The 23,252-nt window shown below is 49.9% G+C and overlaps 3 protein-coding genes across 4 annotated transcripts; all 3 read right to left on the minus strand.

Moving 5' to 3' along the window:
• Nucleotides 1–366: 366 nt before the first annotated feature.
• Nucleotides 367–5,935, minus strand: LOC148216906 (N-acetyltransferase 8-like). Its single transcript, XM_088133232.1, has 2 exons — nt 4,831–5,935; nt 367–3,716 (listed from the first exon to the last, which is right to left on the minus strand). Exons 1-2 carry the CDS (start codon nt 4,886–4,888, stop codon nt 3,022–3,024), a joined length of 753 nt encoding a protein of 250 aa, XP_087989358.1. The 5' UTR covers nt 4,889–5,935; the 3' UTR covers nt 367–3,021.
• Nucleotides 5,936–6,645: 710 nt separating this feature from the next.
• On the minus strand, nt 6,646–13,149 carry LOC103053349 (N-acetyltransferase family 8 member 3-like). 2 transcript variants are annotated; one of them, XM_088133231.1, is made up of 3 exons: nt 12,572–13,149; nt 9,877–9,974; nt 6,646–8,744 (listed from the first exon to the last, which is right to left on the minus strand). In XM_088133231.1, the coding sequence occupies exons 2-3, from the start codon at nt 9,932–9,934 to the stop codon at nt 8,050–8,052; spliced, it is 753 nt and encodes a 250-aa protein (XP_087989357.1). In that variant the 5' UTR covers nt 9,935–9,974; nt 12,572–13,149; the 3' UTR covers nt 6,646–8,049. The 2 variants fall into 2 exon arrangements, with proteins under 2 accessions (XP_087989357.1, XP_007445439.4); XM_007445377.4 differs by lacking the exon at nt 12,572–13,149 and having other exon boundaries at nt 9,877–10,963.
• Nucleotides 13,150–15,516: 2,367 nt separating this feature from the next.
• Nucleotides 15,517–21,338, minus strand: LOC103050100 (putative N-acetyltransferase camello). Its single transcript, XM_007442628.4, has 2 exons — nt 21,257–21,338; nt 15,517–18,726 (listed from the first exon to the last, which is right to left on the minus strand). Exon 2 carries the CDS (start codon nt 18,674–18,676, stop codon nt 18,011–18,013), a length of 666 nt encoding a protein of 221 aa, XP_007442690.2. The 5' UTR covers nt 18,677–18,726; nt 21,257–21,338; the 3' UTR covers nt 15,517–18,010.
• Between the last annotated feature and the right edge of the window lie 1,914 nt (nt 21,339–23,252).

The following is a 23,252-nucleotide window of genomic DNA, read 5'->3' on the forward strand; positions in this document are numbered from 1 at the left end:
GGTTAGCTGTTCATGGTGGCTGAAAGTGGAGATGTTGAGGCCAGAAGCTGTATCTGAGATGGGCGGTCAAGGTGTTGCACTGGCCCTGGGAGAACCTGGTTCTGGTCTACCCACTGAGTGACTTTGGGCCGGTCCTGCCACCGTCCATCCGACCCATTTTACAGGGTGATGGTTATAGGGAAAAATGGGAGGAGGAAAAGCTGCAGCTCCATTTCTGGAAATTATAAACTGGATGAAAGATCGATCGAGTGGTTCTTGAGGGTTGAGTTAGGAAAGAGCTCAAAATATAAATAAACTGTTACGGTCTATTTTGCAACAGACAGGCAGGAAGCGCCTCCAGACCTAGAAAGCCACAACATCACACTATCAGAGGACAAAAAGACAACTTTATATGCAAATAAAACTTCAGAGGAGGGGGAAGCGGAAGGAACGTTACATGCTGGTCAAAAATATATCAGGCACTGATTATGGGAAAGAGATTACGCAAATAAAAGCCGTTATGAATCGAGACAGTTTAGATCAGTGTTTTTCAAACTTGGCAGCTTTAAGATGTGTGGACTTCAACTCCCAGAATTCCCCAGTTTGAACAACACTGGTTTAGATGAAGAGGGCTATCCATATAAAGGACGGAATAACATTTTAAGTTTTAGTAAATGTGATTAAAACATGGAAAAATAACTTAAATGCAAAATTTCTGGCAAAGAAAATTAGTTTTTTAATCTCTTTTTCAGTCCTGTTGCCCCTTGCAGAGTGTAACTTTAGGAAGACACCAGCCAGGGTATGGTTAGTCCAGAGCTGTGTTTCTCAACCTTGGCAACTGTAAGAAGAGTGGACTTCAACTCCCAGAATTCCCCAGCCAGCATGGCTGGCTGGGGAATTCTGGGAGTTGAAGTCCACACCTCTTAAAGTTGCTGAGGTTGAGAAACGCTGCTCTAGAGATAAGGAGAAAGGGGGAAAATCCAAGATGGAGGGATTCAGGCTTAGACAAAGGATAAAGAGGACTGACCCAATGTGGAATTCATTAAATTCCAAAAACATTGAATCTTGAGCTTCATAAGGAAAGAAAGTAGAAAATGAAACAAAAATAAAAACCCTAAATCTGAAGCTGTGGGTGAGCTGGTTTTTTAAAAAATTCCAGATCAAAGCTACATCTTTAAACAATCCTATTCTTTCCTTTCCTGGTTTATCCTCTGCTTTTAAAGATGTGGGAACTTTGTCTAAATTTAAAATCTTTTTAAATTATTTACTTGGTAATTGTCTTTGTTCTTGTTCTGTTCTGCCTTCCTAAGACCTCCCAGCGTAGGATGAATCATAAATGAAAGTAAAGGTGAGTTAGTAAAAGTTGGCACGGAGCAAAGCTCTTCAAAGTGATGAAAGAGGTGTTGCTCTACTGATAGATGATGCAGGGCTATAACACTTAAGGTGCCATAAAACTCTCGATTGTCCTTTCAGTGTTGCAGTGCCTTTTGGCTCTCTCAACCTTTTCTGTTGTCTAAAGTCCTCTTTTTTCTCTCAAATCTCACTAAAAACCTTTGTTCGGTCCTGGTTAGTGATCTGGAAGCGTGTGTGTATGAAGAGAGAGAGTTCATCTCTGCAGCGCTGGTCTAGCCACACCTGGAATGCAGTGTCCAGTTTGGGTCTCCAGAACTAAGGAAGGATGCTGGGGAACTGGAAGGAGTGCCGAGAAAATGATAAAGATGGGGAGGAGCTTGGAGACTAAATCCTATGAAAAGAATTGGGTCTGTTTAGCCTAACGAAGAGAAGGTTGTGGAGAGACAGGACTGCAGTCCTCCAATAGACAAAGGGATGTCACAGGGCAAACTCTGGATTTATTCTTCAAAGCCCCCAAGGGTAGGACAAGAACCAGCAGCTGGAGACTGTACAAACGGATATCCAAACTCAAAACAAGGCATTTCCTGACTCAGAGCTCCTAAGCAGAAGAACAGCCCACCACCTGGACAGTGGGGCTCCATCACTGGAGGGTTTCAAGGTTGGGCAGCCATTTGCCTGGGACGGTCTGCCGTGGGCAGGGGACTGGACTATAAGACCCCAAGACTCCATTCTAGCTCTGTGACTCCACGCCCTGGAAGGATGTTCTGCGGTGCTCAGGGTCCACGAATGCCCATAAAGCGTGGACCATGTGGGAAGAGCCCCTCCTCCCCCAGGCCAGCCCCATTCTCTTCAGCCTGGTCAGTTGCCCCGATTTTGAGGCTTCTGCACAGGCCAGACTCCACAACACCTTCCCCCAGGAGCATCCAAGTACACCAGGGCTCTGCCAGTCATCAGCATGGACTACCTCCCGGTAGCCTGAGAGGCATATTGGAAAATTATGTCTTTTGACGTTTGTACACAGGTTTGATTCAACGGTCAGCTGGAAACAGATGCATCTGGCAAATAGCCCTGACTGCTAGTCCTGGTTGGAATAGGTTGATGGCCTCCAATTAGGCTTCCCCAACGAAATAGCCCCTTGAGTGATGCTGGGTTCTAGTTCCCATCAACACCAGCCAGCTTGACAGTGGATCATGGAAATTGTAGTCCTAACATTCTGGGAGGGGCACGAATGAGACGAAGCACCCCCCGCTCCACACCACATCTCTGGGAGGACTCCCCTCTCTGCCACAGATTTGGCATGTGCGACAAAGGCTGCATTGTGTCCCTCTCTTCCAAGCTGTTGGCAGATTAAGGAGAATGTGACTTAAATGAGAATATCTCTGTGAGAAGCTTGTGGCTGTCCATAAAAGGATGGTAAGCAATTCCAAGGGCTGGCTACGTTGGGGTGCGCTGTAGGGTTTCTTATCACAGTCAGATAACAGGTTTTCTACGGTCACTAATTAGGCTGGGAAGCCAGCCTTAGGGAGGGTGAACTCAGGTCATGCAGAGCCTCTTCAGAGCAGTTGGTTGAACTCCCACAAGGAGGAGGTTGAGCCTGCAATTCTGCTGAGTCATCAGGGCAGAATGTAGAACTTGGTCGACAAGCAGGCGCTTCTGCTCCGGGTGGTGGACTATTTTCTGAGGTGGATCTCAGTGAGTTCCTGGGATTTTATAGCAATACAAGTAGACGTAAAAGTGTACCAGCTTAGCCAGGAAGGAGGGATTTACCGCCAGGACCTTGTGGAAGCCCATGCTCTCGTAGGCCCTTTGAGCAGCGTGTTGCACCATGGAGGTAGCCAACACAACTTCCTTATAGCCACGCTCCTGGGAAAACTGGATAACAGTCTTGGTTAGGGCCTTGGAGAGCCCTTGGCCTCTGTGCTCCTTCTTCACAGACATACGCTTCAGCTCCCGGGCACTGCCCCGCAAAGATGGGTCGTCGGGATTGATGGCGGCCACAATGCCTACCACTTCTTTCCCACCCTCCACCACCCAGAAGCAGCAGTCCTTTTGGTCCAGGTAGGTTCCCCTGATGTCTCGCATGTCTGTAGCGAGAGCATCTTGGATATACCTTTCCCAGAAGTCCTTCGTATAAACCATGCCTACAACCAAGAGAAGAGACACGACCACCAGGGAGATGATAAAGGAAGCCGAGCTCACGTAGGTCACAAGGAACACAGTCAGAAGCACCAGATGGCTCTGAGGACTTCTGAGAAGGTGCCATATCGCAGTAGGAATGTGTTCCTTGAGCCCATGAGCAAACAAGGCGCGTGCTGTGTCGTAGTCTCTGTCCTCATACTTCCGGATGTGGTACTTCCCTGCAACCAAGTCGCATCTCTGCTGCCCTGAGAAACAGAAGAGGCAGATGTGGAACCGGGGGAGGACAAAACTCCATTTTGCTCATCATTCGGGGACCCCAAATGCCAGTTGCGGGGAAGCCACTGAGGGAGAGGGACAGGTCTCCTTCTCCTGCTTCTGAGCACCTCAGAAGCATTTGACTGAGCACTAAGAAACAGCAGCCTGAAGCTCTGCCAGATCCACCATGGCTACTCCCCCCCTCCGGTTCTTAAGATGAGCCTCGAGCACTGAAAGAGACATTTTCTTCTGATTCCCTTAATAGCCTTTCTCAAAATGAAGTGCTCTGCTTGATGCTCTCCTCCCTTCAGAATGGAGAAGAGGTTCTTTTTTTTTTTTAGTAATTGAGAAGTGATCAATTCCTGAGGCCAAGCAAAACTTTTAAGAATAAAAAACACCCTTTTCTGTTTTGGAAAAGTCCACGGTTGAGTGGACAGTGACCCAGTTTGTTAATCTTCTATTGGCACATTTTTACAAAGGCATTTGGCTACATTTTGGGGACAGGCTGTTTGGTAATTTTTGGAAGCAAAATAAGGGGGTAAACTTTTAAGAAAGGAGGAGGAGGAGGAGGAGGAGGAGAAGGAGAAGGAGAAGGAGAAGAAGCAACAACCACAACAACGGGATTCGTGGGCAGTCTTTAACCAATTAGGGTTGCCATCAGGATATGAAATCCGCCTCCACTGCTTAGGGAGAGGCCCCTTCGCGCTCCTCCAAGTTCATCTCAGTCTCAAGGCTGCTGGGTCTCCTGCCCGCGGTCCTGCCGGCCACCTTCCTTGTTACGCTGACTGAAGCCGCGTTGTCCTGCCCCAGTCGGGGCCCAGGTATCTGGCAACCATCCCGGTGTGGCTGTCTGGCACATCGGGGAACTTTCCTCTGAATTCGGAGAGCCGGTCTGATGACCCCCCTGTAGGCAGGGCCCTCGCCCTGGAATTGTTCTCCTTCCCCGGCTGCGTCGCGCGTACAGAAGACCTGGCCTCGTTTTCCTGCCTTCCGTGCCCCAAGCCAGCGCACGCCTCTGACGTTCAGGTTTCGATCAGAAAGACGCAGCCGGCCCGGCTCCTGGCGTGCAGGTGTGCGCGGGTCCCGCCCCCCCACGTCGCTTACCTGCCGCCAGGTGTCCAGGCGCTGGCCGCCTCTGACCCCCATCGACGCCGGCAGCCATGCTCTCAGAAGGAAGCCGGAGAGACGCTGAGCCCCGCCGCCTTCTCCTCCTCCTCCTCCTCCTCCTTCTCCTCCCGCCGCCGCCGCCGCCGGAGCAACCAGCCAGGAAACGGCCAGTCCGGGGAAGAGCCGAGCGCGAAGGGAGGGATTCTCCTCAGCCGCGAAGCCCTTCCGGAACGAGGGCAGATCCCTTTCCACCCCCAGAAGTGTTATCTCCTTGTCGCCAGATCAAGCCGACTTCCTCTGCAGCAGCTGCGGCCCGAGCAGACCCTTTAGCTAGGACGGTGTGAAAAGGATCTCCACGGCAGAAGCTTGCTTTCTCTTTGCCGGATCCCGAGAGGGGGAAGAAGCAGCAATCTTAAATGCACACGAGGTTTACCAAATCCTTTAAAATAGGACCACGCGTGTAGCGAACGCTGGAGCGGAGTAAAGCAGGGAACTCGCTAGACGAAGGCAAATCTAGCTGACTCCGAAGGGCTTCCTCTGCGCTGAAGAGCTCAGGAACGGCGTTTTATGCCTGGCTCCCTGGAACGGCTGCGGAATGCCCGACCTTTTCTCTGAATCGTGATTCTGATGATAAATCTTCCGAAGTTCAGGTCAAGAGCCGTTCTTCCGGCCCCCCACCCTCCCACCCCGCCGTTGCTCGGCTGAGCCCGCGGACAGACAAAGTCCACCGATCCTTGGAATTTACTCAAGGCGAGGAAACGCGGTGTCGTGGCTTGAAATCTCTGCGGGAGGTAGAGAGCGCCGCTGCGGTCACAAAGTCCGGCTGCTGCCCCGTGCAGGAATTCAAATTAAATCCACCAGGATGGTATATACAGCCCGCCCTCCCGTAAGCTTTCAAGGGAGCGAGTTGCGCGGACGTTGCCTTATATGATGCCTCTGTGCACAGCGTTTTCTGAGTCGAGATTTTACATAGGAGACGCATGGGTATATTTGTGTATTTCATGTGTATGTTAGATAAGTCAAAGCTTGTACATGAAAGCACGAAGCGTGACATTTGTATGCCTCTGACGGTTTCAGAAAAGGTGCACCGTACACAGCCGTGTTTCTCAACCTTGGCGGCTTGAAGATGTGTGGACTTCAACTCCCAGAATTCCCAGCCGGCCTTTCTTTAGTTCTGGGAGCTGAAGTCCACACATCTTCAAGCCGCCAAGGTTGAGAAACACTGGTATCCGTTCTGAAAGCTTCTATATATTCCTGCAACAGTACTGAGGGCTAGGACCTGGATGGTATCTAAAACGTATGCACTGTCTATAGTCCTCTAGAGTGCAAAGGCCGAAGGGCTCAATGCCCAGGAGAGGAATTGAACCCCCGCAGAATAGGTTCTGGCCGATGATTCCCAGTAAGGATGAAGCCGGTCAGTCCTAGGTCCTCTCTCCTTCGTGATTTTCATTAATTATTGGCAGGAAGAGGTGGGGAGAATGCTAATCAGACTTGCGGAGGATACAATATTGGGTGGAACCACCAAGACCCTCGAAAGAAAATTCAGAACCTTCCTGGCAAGTTGGAGAAATGGACTGAAAGCCACCCAGTGAAATTTAGCAAAGACAAGGGCAAAGTTCCCTATGCAAAAAACACCAAAGAAAAACCAAACTTTCTAACAGTAAGAGGTCACTTTCATATTCCATCCACATTCGTTCATTCCCCTCCCTTTTTGTTTTACTACACATATTTCTTAAATAGCCTATTCCTACTGCATTCAACTTTTGTGTTTTCCTGGACCTACTCAAGTCTTAATGTGGGCAGAGGCATAGCTCTCTTTTTTATCATATATAATTTTATTAAGGATCTTGATTACAATACTAAAAACTAATGCAAACTAAACTTAAAGAAAAAAGAACAGTAAGAATAAAACATGCAAGAAAAAAAAGAATATAACAAAGAAAAAGAGAAGGCATTCCAACCTTCATCACAACAAGTATAAACCGATTTAATAGCTCTTCACCCCCATAAGGGAAACTCTGGATTTATTCTTCAAAGCCCCCAAGGCTAGGACAAGAACCAGCAGCTGGAGACTGTACAAACGGATATCCAAACTCAAAACAAGGCATTTCCTGACTCAGAGCTCCTAAGCAGAAGAACAGCCCACCACCTGGACAGTGGGGCTCCATCACTGGAGGGTTTCAAGGTTGGGCAGCCATTTGCCTGGGACAGTCTGCCGTGGGCAGGGGACTGGACTATAAGACCCCAAGACTCCATTCTAGCTCTGTGACTCCACGCCCTGGAAGGATGTTCTGCGGTGCTCAGGGTCCACGAATGCCCATAAAGCGTGGACCATGTGGGAAGAGCCCCTCCTCCCCCAGGCCAGCCCCATTCTCTTCAGCCTGGTCAGTTGCCCCGATTTTGAGGCTTCTGCACAGGCCAGACTCCACAACACCTTCCCCCAGGAGCATCCAAGTACACCAGGGCTCTGCCAGTCATCAGCATGGACTACCTCCCGGTAGCCTGAGAGGCATATTGGAAAATTATGTCTTTTGACGTTTGTACACAGGTTTGATTCAACGGTCAGCTGGAAACAGATGCATCTGGCAAATAGCCCTGACTGCTAGTCCTGGTTGGAATAGGTTGATGGCCTCCAATTAGGCTTCCCCAACGAAATAGCCCCTTGAGTGATGCTGGGTTCTAGTTCCCATCAACACCAGCCAGCTTGACAGTCGATCATGGAAATTGTAGTCCTAACATTCTGGGAGGGGCACGAATGAGACGAAGCACCCCCCGCTCCACACCACATCTCTGGGAGGACTCCCCTCTCTGCCACAGATTTGGCATGTGCGACAAAGGCTGCATTGTGTCCCTCTCTTCCAAGCTGTTGGCAGATTAAGGAGAATGTGACTTAAATGAGAATATCTCTGTGAGAAGCTTGTGGCTGTCCATAAAAGGATGGTAAGCAATTCCAAGGGCTGGCTACGTTGGGGTGCGCTGTAGGGTTTCTTATCACAGTCAGATAACAGGTTTTCTACGGTCACTAATTAGGCTGGGAAGCCAGCCTTAGGGAGGGTGAACTCAGGTCATGCAGAGCCTCTTCAGAGCAGTTGGTTGAACTCCCACAAGGAGGAGGTTGAGCCTGCAATTCTGCTGAGTCATCAGGGCAGAATGTAGAACTTGGTCGACAAGCAGGCGCTTCTGCTCCGGGTGGTGGACTATTTTCTGAGGTGGATCTCAGTGAGTTCCTGGGATTTTATAGCAATACAAGTAGTCGTAATAGTGCACCAGCTTAGCCAGGAAGGAGGGATTTACCACCAGGACCTTGTGGAAGGCCATGCTCTCATAGGCCCTTTGAGCAGCGTGTTGCACCATGGAGGTAGCCAACACAACTTCCTTATAGCCACGCTCCTGGGAAAACTGGATAACAGTCTTGGTTAGGGCCTTGGAGAGCCCTTGGCCTCTGTGCTCCTTCTTCACAGACATACGCTTCAGCTCCCGGGCACTGCCCCGCAAAGATGGGTCGTTGGGATGGACGGCAGCCACAATGCCTACCACTTCTTTCCCACCCTCCACCACCCAGAAGCAGCAGTCCTTTTGGTCCAGGTAGGTTCCCCTGATGTCTCGCATGTCTGTAGCGAGAGCATCTTGGATATACCTTTCCCAGAGGACCTTCATATAAACCATGCCTACAACCAAGAGAAGAGACACGACCACCAGGGAGATGATAAAGGAAGCCGAGCTCACGTAGGTCACAAGGAACACAGTCAGAAGCACCAGATAGTTCTGAGGACTTCTGAGAAGGTGCCATATCGCAGTAGGAATGTGTTCCTTGAGCCCATGAGCAAACAAGGCGCGTGCTGTGTCGTAGTCTCTGTCCTCATACTTCCGGATGTGGTACTTCCCTGCAACCAAGTCGCATCTCTGCTGCCCTGAGAAACAGAAGAGGCAGATGTGGAACCGGGGGAGGACAAAACTCCATTTTGCTCATCATTCGGGGACCCCAAATGCCAGTTGCGGGGAAGCCACTGAGGGAGAGGGACAGGTCTCCTTCTCCTGCTTCTGAGCACCTCAGAAGCATTTGACTGAGCACTAAGAAACAGCAGCCTGAAGCTCTGCCAGATCCACCATGGCTACTCCCCCCCTCCGGTTCTTAAGATGAGCCTCGAGCACTGAAAGAGACATTTTCTTCTGATTCCCTTAATAGCCTTTCTCAAAATGAAGTGCTCTGCTTGATGCTCTCCTCCCTTCAGAATGGAGAAGAGGTTCTTTTTTTTTTTTAGTAATTGAGAAGTGATCAATTCCTGAAGCCAAGCAAAACTTTTAAGAATAAAAAACACCCTTTTCTGTTTTGGAAAAGTCCACGGTTGAGTGGACAATGACCCAGTTTGTTAATCTTCTATTGGCACATTTTTACAAAGGCATTTGGCTACATTTTGGGGACAGGCTGTTTGGTAATTTTTGGAAGCAAAATAAGGGGGTAAACTTTTAAGAAAGGAGGAGGAGAAGGAGAAGGAGAAGGAGAAGGAGAAGGAGAAGGAGAAGAAGCAACAACAACAACCACAACAACCACAACAACGGGATTCGTGGGCAGTCTTTAACCAATTAGGGTTGCCATCAGGATATGAAATCCGCCTCCACTGCTTAGGGAGAGGCCCCTTCGCGCTCCTCCAAGTTCATCTCAGTCTCAAGGCTGCTGGGTCTCCTGCCCGCGGTCCTGCCGGCCACCTTCCTTGTTACGCTGACTGAAGCCGCGTTGTCCTGCCCCAGTCGGGGCCCAGGTATCTGGCAACCATCCCGGTGTGGCTGTCTGGCACATCGGGGAACTTTCCTCTGAATTCGGAGAGCCGGTCTGATGACCCCCCTGTAGGCAGGGCCCTCGCCCTGGAATTGTTCTCCTTCCCCGGCTGCGTCGCGCGTACAGAAGACCTGGCCTCGTTTTCCTGCCTTCCGTGCCCCAAGCCAGCGCACGCCTCTGACGTTCAGGTTTCGATCAGAAAGACGCAGCCGGCCCGGCTCCTGGCGTGTAGGTGTGCGCGGGTCCCGCCCCCCCACGTCGCTTACCTGCCGCCAGGTGTCCAGGCGCTGGCCGCCTCTGACCCCCATCGACGCCGGCAGCCATGCTCTCAGAAGGAAGCCGGAGAGACGCTGAGCCCCGCCGCCTTCTCCTTCTCCTCCTCCTCCTCCCGCCGCCGCCGCCGGAGCAACCAGCCAGGAAACGGCCAGTCCGGGGAAGAGCCGAGCGCGAAGGGAGGGATTCTCCTCAGCCGCGAAGCCCTTCCGGAACGAGGCCAGATCCCTTTCCACCCCCAGAAGTGTTATCTCCTTGTCGCCAGATCAAGCCGACTTCCTCTGCAGCAGCTGCGGCCCGAGCAGACCCTTTAGCTAGGACGGTGTGAAAAGGATCTCCACGGCAGAAGCTTGCTTTCTCTTTGCCGGATCCCGAGAGGGGGAAGAAGCAGCAATCTTAAATGCACACGAGGTTTACCAAATCCTTTAAAATAGGACCACGCGTGTAGCGAACGCTGGAGCGGAGTAAAGCAGGGAACTCGCTAGACGAAGGCAAATCTAGCTGACTCCGAAGGGCTTCCTCTGCGCTGAAGAGCTCAGGAACGGCGTTTTATGCCTGGCTCCCTGGAACGGCTGCGGAATGCCCGACCTTTTCTCTGAATCGTGATTCTGATGATAAATCTTCCGAAGTTCAGGTCAAGAGCCGTTCTTCCGGCCCCCCACCCTCCCACCCCGCCGTTGCTCGGCTGAGCCCGCGGACAGACAAAGTCCACCGATCCTTGGAATTTACTCAAGGCGAGGAAACGCGGTGTCGTGGCTTGAAATCTCTGCGGGAGGTAGAGAGCGCCGCTGCGGTCACAAAGTCCGGCTGCTGCCCCGTGCAGGAATTCAAATTAAATCCACCAGGATGGTATATACAGCCCGCCCTCCCGTAAGCTTTCAAGGGAGCGAGTTGCGCGGACGTTGCCTTATATGATGCCTCTGTGCACAGCGTTTTCTGAGTCGAGATTTTACATAGGAGACGCATGGGTATATTTGTGTATTTCATGTGTATGTTAGATAAGTCAAAGCTTGTACATGAAAGCACGAAGCGTGACATTTGTATGCCTCTGACGGTTTCAGAAAAGGTGCACCGTACACAGCCGTGTTTCTCAACCTTGGCGGCTTGAAGATGTGTGGACTTCAACTCCCAGAATTCCCAGCCGGCCTTTCTTTAGTTCTGGGAGCTGAAGTCCACACATCTTCAAGCCGCCAAGGTTGAGAAACACTGGTATCCGTTCTGAAAGCTTCTATATATTCCTGCAACAGTACTGAGGGCTAGGACCTGGATGGTATCTAAAACGTATGCACTGTCTATAGTCCTCTAGAGTGCAAAGGCCGAAGGGCTCAATGCCCAGGAGAGGAATTGAACCCCCGCAGAATAGGTTCTGGCCGATGATTCCCAGTAAGGATGAAGCCGGTCAGTCCTAGGTCCTCTCTCCTTCGTGATTTTCATTAATTATTGGCAGGAAGAGGTGGGGAGAATGCTAATCAGACTTGCGGAGGATACAATATTGGGTGGAACCACCAAGACCCTCGAAAGAAAATTCAGAACCTTCCTGGCAAGTTGGAGAAATGGACTGAAAGCCACCCAGTGAAATTTAGCAAAGACAAGGGCAAAGTTCCCTATGCAAAAAACACCAAAGAAAAACCAAACTTTCTAACAGTAAGAGGTCACTTTCATATTCCATCCACATTCGTTCATTCCCCTCCCTTTTTGTTTTACTACACATATTTCTTAAATAGCCTATTCCTACTGCATTCAACTTTTGTGTTTTCCTGGACCTACTCAAGTCTTAATGTGGGCAGAGGCATAGCTCTCTTTTTATCATATATAATTTTATTAAGGATCTTGATTACAATACTAAAAACTAATGCAAACTAAACTTAAAGAAAAAAGAACAGTAAGAATAAAACATGCAAGAAAAAAAAGAATATAACAAAGAAAAAGAGAAGGCATTCCAACCTTCATCACAACAAGTATAAACCGATTTAATAGCTCTTCACCCCCATAAGGGAAACTCTGGATTTATTCTTCAAAGCCCCCAAGGCTAGGACAAGAACCAGCAGCTGGAGACTGTACAAACGGATATCCAAACTCAAAACAAGGCATTTCCTGACTCAGAGCTCCTAAGCAGAAGAACAGCCCACCACCTGGACAGTGGGGCTCCATCACTGGAGGGTTTCAAGGTTGGGCAGCCATTTGCCTGGGACAGTCTGCCGTGGGCAGGGGACTGGACTATAAGACCCCAAGACTCCATTCTAGCTCTGTGACTCCACGCCCTGGAAGGATGTTCTGCGGTGCTCAGGGTCCACGAATGCCCATAAAGCGTGGACCATGTGGGAAGAGCCCCTCCTCCCCCAGGCCAGCCCCATTCTCTTCAGCCTGGTCAGTTGCCCCGATTTTGAGGCTTCTGCACAGGCCAGACTCCACAACACCTTCCCCCAGGAGCATCCAAGTACACCAGGGCTCTGCCAGTCATCAGCATGGACTACCTCCCGGTAGCCTGAGAGGCATATTGGAAAATTATGTCTTTTGACGTTTGTACGCAGGTTTGATTCAACGGTCAGCTGGAAACAGATGCATCTGGCAAATAGCCCTGACTGCTAGTCCTGGTTGGAATAGGTTGATGGCCTCCAATTAGGCTTCCCCAACGAAATAGCCCCTTGAGTGATGCTGGGTTCTAGTTCCCATCTAGAGCCCCGCCGCCTTCTCCTCCTCCTCCTCCTCCTCCTCCTCCTCCTCCTCCTCCTCCTCCTCCTCCTCCTCCTCCTCCTCCTCCTCCCGCCGCCGCCGCCGCCGGAGCAACCAGCCAGGAAACGGCCAGTCCGGGGAAGAGCCGAGCGCGAAGGGAGGGATTCTCCTCAGCCGCGAAGCCCTTCCGGAACGAGGCCAGATCCCTTTCCACCCCCAGAAGTGTTATCTCCTTGTCGCCAGATCAAGCCGACTTCCTCTGCAGCAGCTGCGGCCCGAGCAGACCCTTTAGCTAGGACGGTGTGAAAAGGATCTCCACGGCAGAAGCTTGCTTTCTCTTTGCCGGATCCCGAGAGGGGGAAGAAGCAGCAACTTAAATGCACACGAGGTTTACCAAATCCTTTAAAATAGGACCACGCGTGTAGCGAACGCTGGAGCGGAGTAAAGCAGGGAACTCGCTAGACGAAGGCAAATCTAGCTGACTCCGAAGGGCTTCCTCTGCGCTGAAGAGCTCAGGAACGGCGTTTTATGCCTGGCTCCCTGGAACGGCTGCGGAATGCCCGACCTTTTCTCTGAATCGTGATTCCGATTGTTATAGGTTTTAATCGTATATTTATTTATCGTTTTAACGTGTTGTGAGCCGCCCAGAGTCCCCCATTGGGGGGAGATGGGCGGGGGACAAATTTAATAAATAAATAAAATATTCAAAATGTCAGTTCTTTTGGCTTTATCAGAACCACACATCCCTCACCATACTTCCACCCACATACACACCGTTTCCCAACTGACTACTTGAGGCCCCATTGAAAAGGTAGGGAGGAGGAACACGGGCCTGCTTGCAGCAGCTTCACAAGAGTGAGGTCCCATGCCCAGGGTGGTGGATGAGCCAACTGGGCATTTGGGGGGCAGAGGGACACAGAATTGAAGAAATTCTATCATAGGAGCTTGATGTCTCAATTCTATGTGGTAAACTGGACTGAGGGTGATTGGTTCAAGGTCATTCATGAAGCCCATGGTCAAGCACAGGCTTCGACTTGGTCTCTCTGGTTCCAGTTGAACTTCTTAACTACTATGCCACCTTGGTAGAGGACTCCTTGTCTTCTCTGGAGGGCATCTGTGTAGCTCACATATGTGGGCCTAAATTTATTTATGTTATTTATTCCAATTATATCCCATCTTTTGTTCAGGATGTCAAGGTGGGTCTCCCTCATTTTAGCTGTGTACCGGCAAAACCTGAAAGTCGGTTGGGCTGAGACTGTTGGAGACCGCCTGTGAATTGTCCTACCCCCTCACTACCACAACACATCGGTTCTCCCCAGTTATTACCTCCAGAAGTTCTCAGAGAATGTTGCTACATTATATTGTTATTTTTACAGCTTAACAAAGCTACCGCAGGGAATAAACATAGTCATAAATCATGTCCACTTATTATTGGCCTTGATCATAAACCTGTAAATCGTTCTTCAGGCTTGCGTCCAAGATGCGTGGGGCCTGGCAGTAGCAGCGTCCAAGTCTAATGGAGATCAAGCAAGCCAGCTCCGGCATGAAGGTTCAAGGAACGCCGTCCAGGGATCCAGGAATTCACATCCGTAGTTACAAGATGTATAGATCTGAGATAAGGCTCCCGCTGGAGTTCTTCCACTGAGGAAGCTGACTTTTAAGGCACCCTTAAATACCAGGTTTTCTGCATTCCCCATCCAGATGCCACTGAAGCCAAGTGGCCTTATTTTTATTGGGCTCACTTCTGCAAAGCTTCAGCTCTCATCAGGAGTTTGCCCTCCTGGCAACCGTTCCTTCTCCGGTCAACTTCCAGCTCTCTGCCCACAGCCACCAGCTTTTGTGGGGGCTGACCTCCAGCTGCAGGTCAAAATCCTCTGTATAGGCCAGGACTAGGAAGGCCCACCTCTAGTCTGCCCGTGTTTCTGCTGGAGCCTGGTTCTTTGGCACCTGCATTGCCAGTTCCTCAGCTTGGTTCACAGTGCACAAAACAGGGCTTGCTTCCCAAAGACAGTGCAGTCTAGGGTTCTGTTAATTATTTGCTTAACTTAGTTTTGGTCTGAACCCAGAGAGGGTTAGGGCTAGGCTTGGGGTTAAGCCAGTCACGCCTCAAGGGTTGACAGTCAGCTTTTCCTTGATGGGATTAGGTTCAACATGTCATGTGCAGTAGGCATCGTGACCTTGTGACTCCAGTATCATGTGGGGAGGGGGCACTTATGTCATATCCAGTTAGGGTCATGACCTGGTGACGTCTGCATCCTGTTGCATGAGCTGCACTGGTTATCATGAACTTCTGGGTGCAATTCAAAATGCTGGTTGTCACTGACAGCCGCCTTCATGGGACCCATCTGAGGGACCTTGTTTCTGCCTCTCCTGTAAGATCTGGCTTTGGGGTCCCAACTATTAACAACGCTATCTGATGGGACCTAGAAGGCATGCTTTTCTCTCACAACACCTGCCCCCTGGAACAGCATTCCTCCAGAGGTCCAACTAGCCCCGGACCTGTGGCTCCTTCCGCAGGCCCTGCATTAGGGGCTGAAATGGACTGGGTTAAAATAATTGGAAACTGTTGGTTCCCCTCGGTCGCAGCCCTCTTTTTTAAAACACTGGCTCCTTGTTAGGTTGCATTTTTAATCTGTCCGCTGCCCAGATTCATTGTGAGGCTTGATTCTTCCTCCTGACTGTGCTGGTGGAAAACAGAGGGAGAGCTGTTCAAGTAGATATATGCAACGCTAAACAATGGTTTCACTACAGTGACCTGATTTATTAACTGTGGAGATAACATGCTCATTTACATATCTGTTAGTACTGAGTTAAAATTTGTGGTATGATATCCAGGAGAAGAGCAGAAATGATGCTCACAAAAGGCTTCTGTCATTCCCCCCCCGCCTGGCCCGCATTCCAACATATACTGTACTGGAACTCAGATGTCGTAACATAAACAAGTATCGGGAGTAGCAATGTTTCAAGAAAGCATGATTAACTTTATTTCCCCGCACTGTACAACACCAATGCACGAACTAACAGGACAACAGGGTCACTGTTCACACAGCAAGACATTCAAAACTGGCGTAGGCACAAAGATTTGAAGATAAAGGGACCCAATCCATTCGAAATAGCAGCACCCTATCCCATCGCCCAACAATCAAAAATTCTTCAACTGTTTGAGGCTGTTTTTTAAAATTTCCTAAAGCAGGCTTCATATTCACGCATGTTCCTTCCTACTAAGAAATTTGGCAGAGGGCAAAGGCTTGACCGCCATCTCCTTGGTACCAAAATGTCCTATTGGATCAGTCCAAAGGTCTCTCGGTCCAGCCCCATTTCCAAGCCAACTCATCTTGTGCAAGTAAATACCATGTTTTCAGTAAATACTGTAGAAATATTTCTTTTTTGTCTGTCCTCAATCTCAGATTGGTAACCAGTTCCAGGATTATGAGAAGCATCTCCAGCATTCCACTTTCTCTGCATCATGGACAACCAAGTGTCTGCTCTTACACCCTGCTTTTTAGAAGAGAATATATGTAGCTCAGAGTTGAACTGTGAAAACAGCCAAGCTCAGAAAATCCCAAGGACTCCACCCTACTTTCTTCCTAACTAGGAAACCTCAAATCCAGTGCTGCGTTTTCTAACTTTTCCTAAAAATGGAGTGTAACAACCCCTAGGTTTTGACATGATGCAACAGTTCCCAATACCGAAAGCCTGAACAAATGAAATTCAGCTTTTGTTTCCCCAGAAATCCTCTCTGATGCAATCCCATTTATACAGCCACCCAACTGGTGGAAAACAAGGCTGCATCTTTATCATTTCACTTGGGGTTCTTAAGAAGCTTAATTTAGCCACTAGATAATTCCCGACTTGCTGGCTAGATCTACAACATCAGAGATGTAGCAGTTTTCTTGATTGTGGAAAGCGACAGTCCGACTGTTCAAAGAAGCTGGCTTTCACTCCTATTCCACATTCTGTAAAACTGATGCTACTGCTCAACGGAGGAAGAGAAAAAGACGAACAGCAGGGAGGGCCCGCCTATCAACATCCAAGCAGGAGGCCCAGATGATCTCTCTCCAAAAGTTCTCTCCACAATGAACCTTGACCATGGGCTGAAAGCTAACAGCTGGTAAAAAGTAACTTTAGCTAGACTGACTGTATTGATTTTACCAGGATTTTGTATAGATTTGCTGCTTTATTATTTTTTTTTCAATTTTTGCCTATATTTTCATTTTCAGAATAAACTCCTTTTTATATCTCAGTCCTTAAAGCTAACAATTCCTAGCTAGGTAGATTACAGTGCATCAGTATGTTCAACCTGGCGGATGGCAGACTCTGTAAGAAACTTTAAAACAGGAACTCCTGGAAAATGGAGGTCTGCCAGCGAAGTTTAAAATTATTTCCCCTCTTGCTTCTTCACCTTCAATTATTTGGGGAAGCAGGGGAATGGGAGGGCTGAGGAAACGGTTGATTCAAATGACTGAAGGGTTCAGATACTGCCCCTATAAAACAGGGATAAAAGATCTGGGGCTTGTTCATACGGAGAAAAACACCTTGTGGGGATATTTTCCTGTAGAAATTAATTTTTGATCCTTCATTTACACCATCCATCCATATTTCTAAGAGAAGATCAATATAAGAGAAACAATTTCTGTCCCCTAATTTGGGGAAACAAGAAACATGATTCCTTGGGTAGAAACATGGCTCGAAAAAGACCCAGGGACACAACGCAGTCCAAGGCAGCCTCTTCCAGCCTGCCACCTCCTGGGTGCACTGGGGCTGGGAATCCAAGGAGCTGAAATCCATCGCATCGGGAAGCTACTCCAAGGTATCCAGCACACTCATCTGGGGATCAGTATGAATGCTGTAGTAATGGGGTACATTGCAGGAGTTCTCATTCTGAGAAACAAGCCTCAGATCGGGAAAGAGAGACCACATTTCTTGTGTATCAAAGTCAGCAGAATGCAAAGTGCTGTGTACCCTGGAAGAAAATGGGTAGATAATGCTGTATCAGTGTGACAGGATGAAAGAAACTGTTCCTACCAAGTCAAGCACAGTAGGCAAAAAAGCCCCCTCCACGAGAACAGCCAACAGTCTTTTCTGGCACACTGGGGCAGTTAGTTGTCGTGTGAAAAAGGACTGCCTGTATGTGACTTTGGAACTATTAATACCAAAGCCGCAGGAAACAGGGCTGATGGAAAATTACTCTTTCTCTGCAAATGAAAACATACAATTCTTTCTCTCTTGCAAAGGCGTTGTGGGGAAACAGGGTACTTTCCTTCCCACATTGCTAAAATATTGGGAGGCCATGAAAGCCCTCCGAAAATCAGCATCCAGGGGCGGAGATGCATCTTTCTGCAGTATGTGAACCTAACCGCTTCCCCTGCCCGTGGTGCCCCAGGTGCAGGACGGAGAAATGGGACGACAGGACAGATCCATCCAGTTGCCAGAGAGAACCCTTCAGCAGCTTCCTCAGTCTGCACTGGGAATGTCATAGCGATACTTGGAAACAGTACAGCTGGCCAGCCTGCCGTAGACAGTCGGTAGAACGTAGTGGTGATACTTGCGGAAGCCAACCCCCTCGTACATTGCACGGGCTTCATGCTGGACCATGAGGGTGTTCAGCACCACGGAACAGTAGCCATGCTCCCGAGCAAAACAGATCACAATCTTGCAGAGAGCCTTGGCAATGCCAAGGCCCCGGTAGTCCTTCCGAACAGACATACGCTTCAACATGAGCTCTTTGTGGTGTTCCTCAGAGGGCCTGGCGCCAACAGTAGCCACCACGCAGTCATCTACCTCGGCCACCCAAAAGCAAGAGCCTTTGTGGCCAAGGTACGTGGCCTGGATATCCAGCAGGTCCTCCTGCAGGCAGCGGTCAATGTACATAGACCAGAAGTAGCCCAGCAGTTGCCGGCCCATGGCTAACAGCAGGGTGACAGCAAGGATGGGCAGCAGCAGTGATTTGGAGCTGGTGAGCAAGAGGCTGAAGGTGCAGGTGAGGACCAGAATCACCCACGGCTGCTTCAGCATATGTATGCACAGGGTGGGCACGTACTCGCTCATCCCTGTGGCAAACAGCTCACGCACTGTCTCGTAGTCCCCGGGACGGTACTCACGAATGTGGTAAGTCATCATGACGCACTGGGCGGGGTGGGCAGAGAGCAGCAGGGAGAATCCTGAAACCCCTTGACAAAAACCAAAACAAAGAAGGTTGTTAGCAGAGAAGAAGCTGAAGCATCTCTTGCTTGTGAGCAACCCAAACAATCAAGAGTTTTGCAGGGCAGCCATCAGCTACTGAGGTCCCTCCCCGGCGCTGCAAGATGGACAAGTGCCATTTGGGTGAGATTCGGTATTTGTGGTCAGCTACGCTCTGAAGGTGGGGGATTGTCTTGTCTTCAGAATCAGATTGGTTTCTTTGGAAGTTCTGAGGGTATCAGTGACGATTCCGGGCGGAGGCCAGATTCTGAGTAGCACACATTTGCCAGTTCCTCATTGCAAGCACCGGTACCTGCACCTTCTCTGATGAACGTCAAGTCTCCCAGCCCTCCAAATTAGTTCTTCTCCCTTTGCGAGTCCTGTCTCAATTGTTTGCAGTTACTCACAGGATCAGCCAATGGAATGAAGGAGGCTGCTGACAACGGCCAGGCATCCCTTGTCCTAATTAACGGAGGCAGACACGTGTGGTTGCTTAGTAACCAACCAGTTTTCCCCTCTTGAATGAGAAACTGGTTCCCAAAAAACTAGTAAGCTAGTTGGAAACTAGGCAAACCAGATTTGGCTCAGACGTCAATTGCCAAGAGCAGAATTTTGCCTGTCTCTACTCAAGTCACCAGACTCACCAGGAGTGGGCCAAAAATCCATTTCCGGAATGGAAACTTCCTCCACAGTTAAGTGTACGTGTGTATTTCTCCAGGGCTGAGGCAGAGGGATGCGTGTGCAAACTATTTCCTTTGCTCGCTGTGGCCCAACAGAAGCCACACAAGGGATCACATGGTGTTGTGTCACCTCCAGTAAACTGCACTCCTCAAACATACCCTCCTTTCCCAAGCTGACAGGACTCTCTTAAACTCAGAACTTGCTTCTTCTGTTCACGCAAGTGTATCTTTTGGGACAATGGGAGGAAAGAAAGGCAAGAATTTGTGGAATGTTTCTCACATCCATACTCACAAACTATTTCCAAAGAAAGACCTGAAGACTTACTGTTAGACCAAGACAGCAAATGTCACAAAGCTGCAGTAAATTATTACCTATTTCACTGTTATTCTATTTTACAGACAAGGAGGGGGTGGAAACTGTTTGCGGAGAACTGTTTGTGGAGTTTTCAACTTTAGGTGTCAACCTTGGATGTTATAAATCTGTGCAATGAGCTAAATTTGGAAGGACCATTTTGGAGCTGGGTGGGGGGCATGGAAGGCCTGGAATGTGAAATGCTCAGGGGAATAGGATGGTGAAGTTAACGGGGGGCATGTGCCAGGATGGAGGGCACAGTCAGCTGGCAGAGGAAGAAGAAGAGAGAAACTGCCAGCATGGAAATGGATTTAGGAGATGGGTGCTATCGGCATCCACAGTTTCTCTGTGAAAGCTTCTACTCTTAACTCCAGATGCCCGGCAGCTAGCTAGCTCTCTGCTGCCCATCTCACATACGTGACTCTGGGTGGCTTACAATAAAATAGATAAAGCACATACAAAAAATAATAACAATAAACCACCATTCACATAACCAGGAGGCAGGCTCTGTCCCACGTGTGGGGCCCCAAGCTCAGACAAGAAGTCATGTTTTCAAGGCCTTATGAAAGGCCAGCAGGGTTGGGGCTAACCTGATCTCCAGGAGGTGGGCGTCATCATTCCCTGCAAACTACATACTTGGCTGACTGATAATGAAAATGGCAGTCCTATGGATATGAAGGTTAAGATGTTGGGCGAAGGAGAATTATGACCTTGAGTCAGGATGATGGGAACTGTAGTCTGATGTGTGTGGAGAGCCAGACTAGGGAAAACTGGAAAACGTCTGTAAGCTGCGTGGGTGATGAGAATTGCAGTCTTACAGATTTGAGGCCCACACTAGGGAAACAGCATGCATTTTATTTATTTATTTATTTATTTGCTTGCTCGCTCAATTTTGAGGCTACGACGACTCTAGTGGCTTACAAATAGAAACATGAAAAGAAAACATAGTCTGCTGAAGGAAAAAGAAGACAACTGATCAGAAGGCACAGCCAAAAAGGCCGGGCAGCGCCCCCCCAAAAACCCCCAAAGGGGCTCAACCACCATCTTAACAGTAATGCCTATATACACTATGGAAGATGGGCATGGTAGTCCTTGCAAAACCCGAGGGCCAGATTTCGGCGAACTGTAAGCTATGGATGATGGGGCTTGTGGTCTTACGCATTTGGAGTGCTAGAAGAGGGAAAACGGAGCGCCTACATTAGTATGGATGATGCGAGCTGCAATCTCATACTGGGAAGAGCAGACTGGGGAAACTGTACTACGTATGTCAGCTACGGAAGATAAATAATTGCAGTCCTACATATCTGGCGTCCCAGAATGGAGAAAACCAGAGTTCTTGGGCTAGCCGCGGATGATGGCAGCTGTAGTCCCCCACTGGAGGGCACCCCGTTGGGAGGCGCGCGGGCGGGAGAGCCACACGCCGACCCGCTCCCCCTGCTAGGACAAGGAAGCCCTCCTCCGCCTGCTGCCCCTCCGCTGCTCAAGTACCTGCGGGCGAGCCCCACCGCCGCCGCCCTTAGCAGCAACGCCGTCGCCACGCACTGCCTGCCTTGCCCCTCGTCATTTCCGGACCGCGTGGGCACTTCCGGCCCCTCCCACGAGCCGGAGAGACCGTCCCAACTCTATGGTACGAAGCGGAACCCTGGGGGACTAATTCTAGACTGACTCTATGTCTAGGAGGGGGCGTGGCCAGTCAGTCAGCCCGTGCCGCCGCCGGTGCGCCTGCGCGTTCTTCTGGGGAGGGCAGGAAAGGCCCCCAAGGCTCCAAAGGGCCCTCAGGAGCCCCTCCCGCGTGGTGGCGGCGCAGGCGCAGATTCCGTAGTTCCAATCGGCCGCCGTCCAGGCGTCGGGACTACAGTTCCCAGGATTCCCAGGGGGAGGAATAGCCGCTGCGTCGTGGTTTATTTATTACGTGGATTGTGCTCGCTCTTATTTTCCCCAACCACAACCCCGCGAGGTAGGCCGGCCAAAGATGGAGCGACTGGCCCAAAGTCATCCCAGGAGCCGAAGATGGACTGGAGGCCTAGCATCCCTGGTCTGGTCTGGAACCTTTGCCATGCAGGCTCTGCGTTTGCCATCAGCACTGACTTTCCACCTCACCCTGTGCTTTCCTGGTGGTCTCCCATCCAAGGATTAACCCGATAATAATGTTCGCACATGACACACCTTTACCAAGGTGCAGTGCCAGTCCGATCCAGGCGGGCTTCATTTTTCCCAAGCCGAATGACCTGGACGATGGGATGGGTGGGCTGCTGAGGGGGATGCAAAGTTGGGCGGTCTGGGCAACGCCCAGGACGACAAGACTGCAGTCGAATCTGAGCAGGTTGGAAGACGGCTGGGAAGAGGAGGACGCCCGTCAAGAGGAAGGAAACCGTAGTGCTGACAAGCAGGACGGGAGTCCGTGGCTCGAGTGCTCCATCGGAAAAGGGCTTGTTGCGCTCGCTGGCAGCCTGCTGAAGGCGAGCCAGGGTGCGAAGCAGCTTCTAGGACAGGCAACGCAGTCCTGGCTAGCTTAAAGGCAGCCCACGCGAGGCCTTACTCCCTCTCTCCCACGACTCTGGGCGCCACCTTTCCGGAAGGACACTGGCAAGTCAGAACGGGTCCCAAGGAGGGCAACCGGGATGACAGAGGACCGGCTGAAGGACCCGAGGAGGGGGGTCTGCAGAAAGAAGGCTGAGGAGAGGCACGAGACCACCATTCGGGTGTGTTAAAGGAGGACAGGAGGAATTTTTTCCCTGGCCACAGGAACCAGAACCAGAACGAATGGGTATATGTTGCAGCTATCTAGAGAGCCAGTTTGGTATAGTACTTAAAACATCGGGCCAGAAATGGGGAGATCCTGAGTTCTAGTCCTGCCTTGGGCCCAAAGCCAGCTGGGTGACTCTCTCTCAGTCCTAGGAAGAAGCACTTCTGGGCAAGGGCAAACCACTTCTGAAAACTGCAGGGGCTTGTCTGACTTGAAGGCAAGCAAGCAATAAATAAATAAATAAATAAAGGATCAATCAATCTAGATGTCACCTAAATAGGAAAGATTTCTGGGCAGTAAGATCTGTACAACAGGGTGGAGGTTATTCATGGCTGGAGCTCATGGCTGGCTGGGGAGTTCTGGGAGTGGAAGTCCACCCATCTTAAAGTTCCCAAGGTTGAGAAATGCTGCCCTAAACAATCCCTTCCAACTTGATGATCGTGAGTCTGTTTCATTTTTCCATTTTTCGTTTGGTTGGTAACTTCACCCACTCTAATAATAATTTCGACTGATCTTACAGCAGGCAGTAACCAGCACGCAAGTGGCCAGCTGGCAATTTAGTGTGTTGTTCTTGTCTTCCTGGGAAGGAGAGAGAATAAAAGCAACTGCACACAACCTTGGAAGATTAAATACCTAAAATGTTTATTTGATAGGACTCTCTGAATGCCACTTGTCTTGCAAGGGCACCGCAATGCTGGCATTTTCATTGTTAACAGTTCTCACACTCCAGGGTTCTCC

Source organism: Python bivittatus, unplaced genomic scaffold (genome assembly GCF_059951505.1).
Source record: "Python bivittatus isolate LINGU-HERP-01145 unplaced genomic scaffold, Pbiv_v1 ctg000070_np1212, whole genome shotgun sequence".
NCBI classification, from domain to species: domain Eukaryota; kingdom Metazoa; phylum Chordata; class Lepidosauria; order Squamata; family Pythonidae; genus Python; species Python bivittatus.

Coding starts and splice junctions, on each gene's coding strand:
- LOC148216906 (XM_088133232.1), bottom strand. CDS start 4,888: ATGGCTGCCGGCGTCGATGGGGGTCAGAGGCGGCCAGCGCCTGGACAC. Junction 3,717..4,830: donor GCCTGGACACCTGGCGGCAG/GTAAGCGACGTG, acceptor TCTGTTTCTCAG/GGCAGCAGAGATGCGACTTG.
- LOC103050100 (XM_007442628.4), bottom strand. CDS start 18,676: ATGATGACTTACCACATTCGTGAGTACCGTCCCGGGGACTACGAGACA.
- LOC103053349 (XM_088133231.1), bottom strand. CDS start 9,934: ATGGCTGCCGGCGTCGATGGGGGTCAGAGGCGGCCAGCGCCTGGACAC. Junction 8,745..9,876: donor GCCTGGACACCTGGCGGCAG/GTAAGCGACGTG, acceptor TCTGTTTCTCAG/GGCAGCAGAGATGCGACTTG.